Source organism: Mus pahari, chromosome 7, assembly GCF_900095145.1.
Source record: "Mus pahari chromosome 7, PAHARI_EIJ_v1.1, whole genome shotgun sequence".
Lineage (NCBI taxonomy): Eukaryota > Metazoa > Chordata > Mammalia > Rodentia > Muridae > Mus > Mus pahari.
Window position 1 is genome coordinate 74,085,053 of NC_034596.1, and position 5,321 is coordinate 74,090,373.

General features: G+C 43.4%; 1 protein-coding gene across 1 annotated transcript in view; it reads right to left on the reverse strand.

Annotated features, from left to right (window-relative positions):
• Positions 1-648: 648 nt before the first annotated feature.
• Positions 649-5,321, reverse strand: part of Plek2 (pleckstrin 2) — a 16,645-nt gene continuing 11,972 nt past the window's right edge. The window contains exons 7-9 of the mRNA XM_021202467.2: positions 4,125-4,208; positions 2,079-2,157; positions 649-1,243 (exon numbers count right to left, since the gene is read on the reverse strand). Of these exons, the coding sequence (XP_021058126.1) occupies positions 1,116-1,243; positions 2,079-2,157; positions 4,125-4,208 (291 nt within the window). The 3' untranslated portion in view covers positions 649-1,115. The remainder of the gene's footprint in view (positions 1,244-2,078; positions 2,158-4,124; positions 4,209-5,321) is intronic.

Here is a 5,321-nt window from a genome sequence, read left to right on the forward strand (position 1 = left end):
ATTCCGAATACAGGGGTCAGATATTCCAGTCATTAAGAGGAAATCTATTTTAAGAGAAGTTTTTACTTAGGCACTTTAGAAATATCCACTCCCCTTAAATGTAAGTCATGTATTTTATCTATTGAAGTCCAAGCCATTGTCCTTGGCAAGAATCCTGGCCATAACTGCCAGATCACTGTATACATTTAATAAAAAATATTTATAAAAACACTGTATGATACAGACTTTTCACTTTAACCCCTAACCGGGGTGTTCTTAACTTGAGCTAATGTTCATTTTTAGTCCAAAGTTTTATGCCTTAATTTAACTTTTGTCATTTGTATCTTTGTCATTTGGAGAGCTCAGGCTCCACATCTTTCTAAATGTCCATTTTATATAGAAAAGCTGTATTTCTGCCTCTTAAAAAATATCTGTGACAGATTTCAAGAGAGTATGACATCTGCATCTTGTGATACTTGCTGTCTTGCAGTACAAGACAAACTCTCCTCTGAACAGTCATCTGTCAGAATCCCCACTTTAAAGTGAGAAGCATCATCCTGGTGAGAGAACGCCTGAAATGTCTCCACATCCAGCTTCTGTAGTGCATAGGGCCTCACAGGTTAGAAACCTGCGGGAACCATAGAACTAACTACAAGAACCATAATAGCCAGAGACAGGTGTCATTTATTAATCCTGGAGATACTGAGTTGTTGAAATCAGGAGAGTCTTGAGACTAGAGTATTTGATAGAGCAAAACCAGAGTTGGTGTTCCAACAGAGAAAGAGATACTACTATTGTCCCCAAAGACACAGACTTATGTCCTGAAGAGCAAAGTCAAGATGCTGCCCACCTAACAGCTGGTCCAGCTTTTAAAGTTGGTCATAGGAAGGCAGAAGGAAATTGCATCCCTGCTGTCATCTGAGGAGCCACTTTGGGCAGTCTCACTCCAAAGCTGTGCAACATTTACAATGGTAAAGTTTTGTTTTTTTTTTAAACGGTACCAAGAATTGAACTCAGGATGTCCAGGCAGGTCCTCTACCACTGAGCCACATCCCCAGCCTAGTATCTTGTATTCCAGTTCTCCAGGAAGTCTTATCTGTATCCAATGATGAGAACCCTGGTCCTGCTCCTTCAGATCATGTTAGCTTCTTGATAGCTTCAATCCATTCTGCTCGCTCAGCCTTGCTGCTGGCCTGGATATAATAGTGTGTGTCATCCTTGGTAATCACTTTGAAGAGATTTCCTTGGACATTCCCTTTAACTCCTACACAGGAGAGAGGAAAAGTATTGAATATCTTATCTATCCATGTCAACTTCCAGCTTGAAGAAGCTGAAAGTCTACTAAGATAAAAACACTGGAGTATTTCCACTCCCTTATAGCCATAAGGTCTGCCAGTAGTTATTCTGAAAGTTTGCAGCTTGCTTGCTTGCCCCTGTGCTGCTACTCATAGACCTACAGTTTCACATCAAAAAAATCCCCTAAATTTATGTTTTAAAGAGGCACATAATTTGATGTTTTCTTTAGATTGTTTTTTGTTTTTTTGTTTGTTTGTTTTGATTTTTCAAAACAGGTTTCTCTGTTTAGCCCTGGCTGTTCTGGAACTCACTCTGTAGACCAGGCTGGCCTTGAACTCAGAAATCCGCCTGCCTCTGCCTCCCGAGTGCTGGGATTAAAGGCTTTCGCCACCACGCCCGGCTTTTAGATTGGTTTTGAACTTCAATTTCTATACCACAAGTCAGAAATGTTGCTACCTTCCTACCATAGCTGGGGATTGTAAAAATCGGTATGAACAGAAACTGAAGGCATTCTTTAACATGAAAACATTGTGTCCCTTAGCTGTAACTTAGATGGAAGCTTACAGGCCATCAGCACAGAAACTGAGAGTAAAGAATATCAAAAGAAAGAATTGTTCTGTTGATTCTTGAAACAGCAAGAACATCCCATATAACCTTTTACTTAATTTTTTTAAATGGGCTTCAAAAATGACATCATTGTCTCACTGAGCAAAGTCCTACTCAGGATTTCCTTCCAGGGCCATCAGTAACATGCAGATGGTGGCCCCAGAGATCTTTAAGCCAGAGCAGAAGTTGTAGCTTACCAGTAGGAACACCATTATCCTCCAGAGCAGACACAAGGGAACCACGAAGAGAAAATCCACCTACTGGCCTGTTATCTTCCTGTGGAGGAAGAGACTAGTCAGTAATTTCATGAGCATACAAAAAAAAAAAAAGACCCTTCCTCCAATAACTGATCTGTAAGCCTTGTAGAGCCACTTCAAATTATCTATTTAAAAAAAAAAAAAAAGGCTGAACTTTGGCATCTTGCCCAAGTAACTTAAAACAGTGAGGCAGTTTGGGCCTCTTCATGACCAGTAGCAGCAGTGCCATTAAGTTACCAACAATCTGTAGACTGATCCAACATTCTACCAGAAGCATGCACTGGCTTCCTTAACCTTTGTCAATAGGTGATGACAGGTATTCCTGCACATTGGACATTCGTTATGTAAGTCTTTAGTTATGTGCTTGGTATGACACAAGACTGGGTTTATGGTATCTGGATAGTTAAAGAGCAACTTTACACACCAGGAGCCTCAGCCCTTGGTCCCTTCTGTTAGTAATCAATACTAAATGGTGGCTTCAGCAAAGGAAAGCTAAAGCAGTTACGTAACAATGCACTGTAGGAGTCTACAGCAGGCAGACAGTCTCAACCAGAGACTGAATAGGCCTTGAGAAACTGATCCTGGGACTGGGATGGATTTAACCCAGCGGTAGGAAGCACAAAGGCAAAGAAAGCATAGAAGCAAATTAATAGCAAAAGACCCTGGACTCATCAAAGGCACGAAGTAGTTGAGGTTAGACTAAGAGTTAAATGCAAATCCTGTGCTCAGACATTTGATATCTTCATTGCTTTAAATGGGATTTGTGTGGCAGGGAATGTAGCTCAGTTAGCATGCTTATTTAGCCTACACAGAACTTTGAGTTCAATCCAGGGTGGTGGCACATGCCTGTAATCCCAGCACACAAAACCATCCTTGGTGACATAGTGAGTTTGAAGCTACCCTGAGCTGCATGATATACTGCCTTTAAAAAAAAATTTTAAAAAGACAAGACAGCAACACCTGTAGTAGCAGCAGCACTAGAAACCTTATAGAGGTCAATAGGTGACCCAAGGGTTTGATTCCTCAGCCCTCCTGCTATCTCTCTTCCTAGGCCTTTGTCTTCCTTGTGCTTGGCAGTGTGGTAGTTTGAGTACACGTTGGCTTGTGAGAAATGACACTATTAGGAGGTGTGGTCTTGTTGGAATAGGTGTGGCCTATTCCAATAGGTGTGACAACTGTGTAGGCAGGCTTGAGGTCCTATGCCCAGGCTCGGCCCTGTGCAGAAGAGACCCTCCTCCTAGCTGCCCATGAGGAAGCTCCTGGAACACAGGTCACTCTCAGCTCTTTCTCCAGTGCCATTCCTGCCTGGATACTGCAAGGCTCCCAAGCTTGATGATAATGTACTAAACCTCTGAAGCTGTAAGCCAGCCTCAGTTAAATGTTGTCCTTCGTAAGAGTTGCTTTGGTCATGGTGCCTCTTCACAGCAGTGGAACCCTAACAACCAAGAAGGCAGGGAATGAGAAGGTTCCTCCATGAGGCTAAGGGGTCCTGATGAAAAACAGATATCAAAAGTAAGGCTGAACACCACAACTAAAGAGCCATTTTTTTTTTTCTTCCTTTGACTAGAATTAGATTAACTTAGCATGAGGTGGTATTTATCAGGAACTCAGAGCAGCAACTCCTGACACAAAATGTGATGTGTAAATTAAATACATTAAAATGTTTTCAAAGGTAAAAAAAATGCTGAGGGAGGCAGAATTTGGGGGCCAGTTGGATGAAAGGGTTAAAGAGGTTGGAGTCTCCTGTGTGCCCCTCACCTTGCCCACAAAGCAGGCTTTGGGGAGAGTAAAAGGCGCTTTTTCTCAAAATAATGACAGTCTTCTCATGGGAAGTGGGCATAGAAGGCCACACACTGAGCAGGCAACTGTATGACAGCGTAGCATGGCCTGCAAGGGGCCATGGCGGGTATGGGAGAGGACAGGCACCAGCTCCCTATCTGCTTGGACTCAGAAGTAGTACAGTCCCAAGGAACGCAGGCCACTCACTTTGGAAGGGTCATAGTAGTGCAGGAAAGCTGGGTCCTTCCTCAGAACAAATCTGCGCACCTTCCAGTTCTTCCTCTTGTGCCCCTGTAGGAAGAAAAGGGCTCAGGTCTCACTGGTGACGACTCCTACATTTCCTTCCCTTTCCCATGCTCCCGTCGAACAAAACCCCAACAAGCCAGCCTCCTCAGACGGGATGACCTTCCAGCGAGAGTTTCCAAGACACTCGAGGATCACAGTGACACGATGCCTGTAGTGGCTCATAACTCCAGTTCCAGAAGATCCAATTCCCTCTTCTGGTCTCTGGAGGCACCACATACACATACATGCAGACAAAACACCCATGCACACAAAGCTTTTAAAAATTATAGTATTAAATATGTTTTTTATCTTAAAGGAGGAGGACAGAGCAGGTGTCAATTGGACCAGAAGTTCAGAGTCCACAGTGCACCCAAGGTCACCAATGCTTTAAGGATCAACTTGGTCCAAAAAAACCCCTATAGCTGCATGTATATTTGTTCACTTCACAGTTATAAACAGAGGAAATCAATGTAACATTCTATATTAGAATTAATTATAGTCTATGATACAGTGCAAATAGACAGTATTAATCTGTGTGTGTGTCAGAGAGCATGAACTAAACTTTCTCTAAACTCACTTCCGAGATCACAAAACTTCCTCAGCACTTAGAGCCTCTCTCATCCCCTGATCCACTCATGCGGTGTCTCAATCCTTTACTTAGTCTGTGTTGTTCTCAGGCCCAGCAGCAGCAGGACCTTTGGGGTAGACCATAGCTTCTATGGTAAATAATAACCAAAGAGCAGATGGAGGGGGACCTATGCTCATCAGGAAGGAGACGGATGTAAAACCAGGCAATAATACAGCCGGCTTTAAGGTCTCCTGTGCTCAGGCTACACCTAGTATGGCATACAACCCTCTTCTGCTGCCTGCAGATCAAGGTACAGAACTCTCAGCTCCTTCTCCAGCACCATGCCTGCCTGCATGCTGCCATGCTCCCGGCCATGGTGACAAAGGTCTAAACCTCTGAAACTGTAAGTCAGCCCCAAGCAAATGTTTTCCTTAAGAGCTGCCACACACAGCCTGGATCTCTGAGTTCGAGGCCAGCCTGGTCTACAGAGCGGGTTCCAGGACAGCCAGGGCTTCACAGAGAAACCCTGTCTCAAAAAAAAAAAAAAAAAA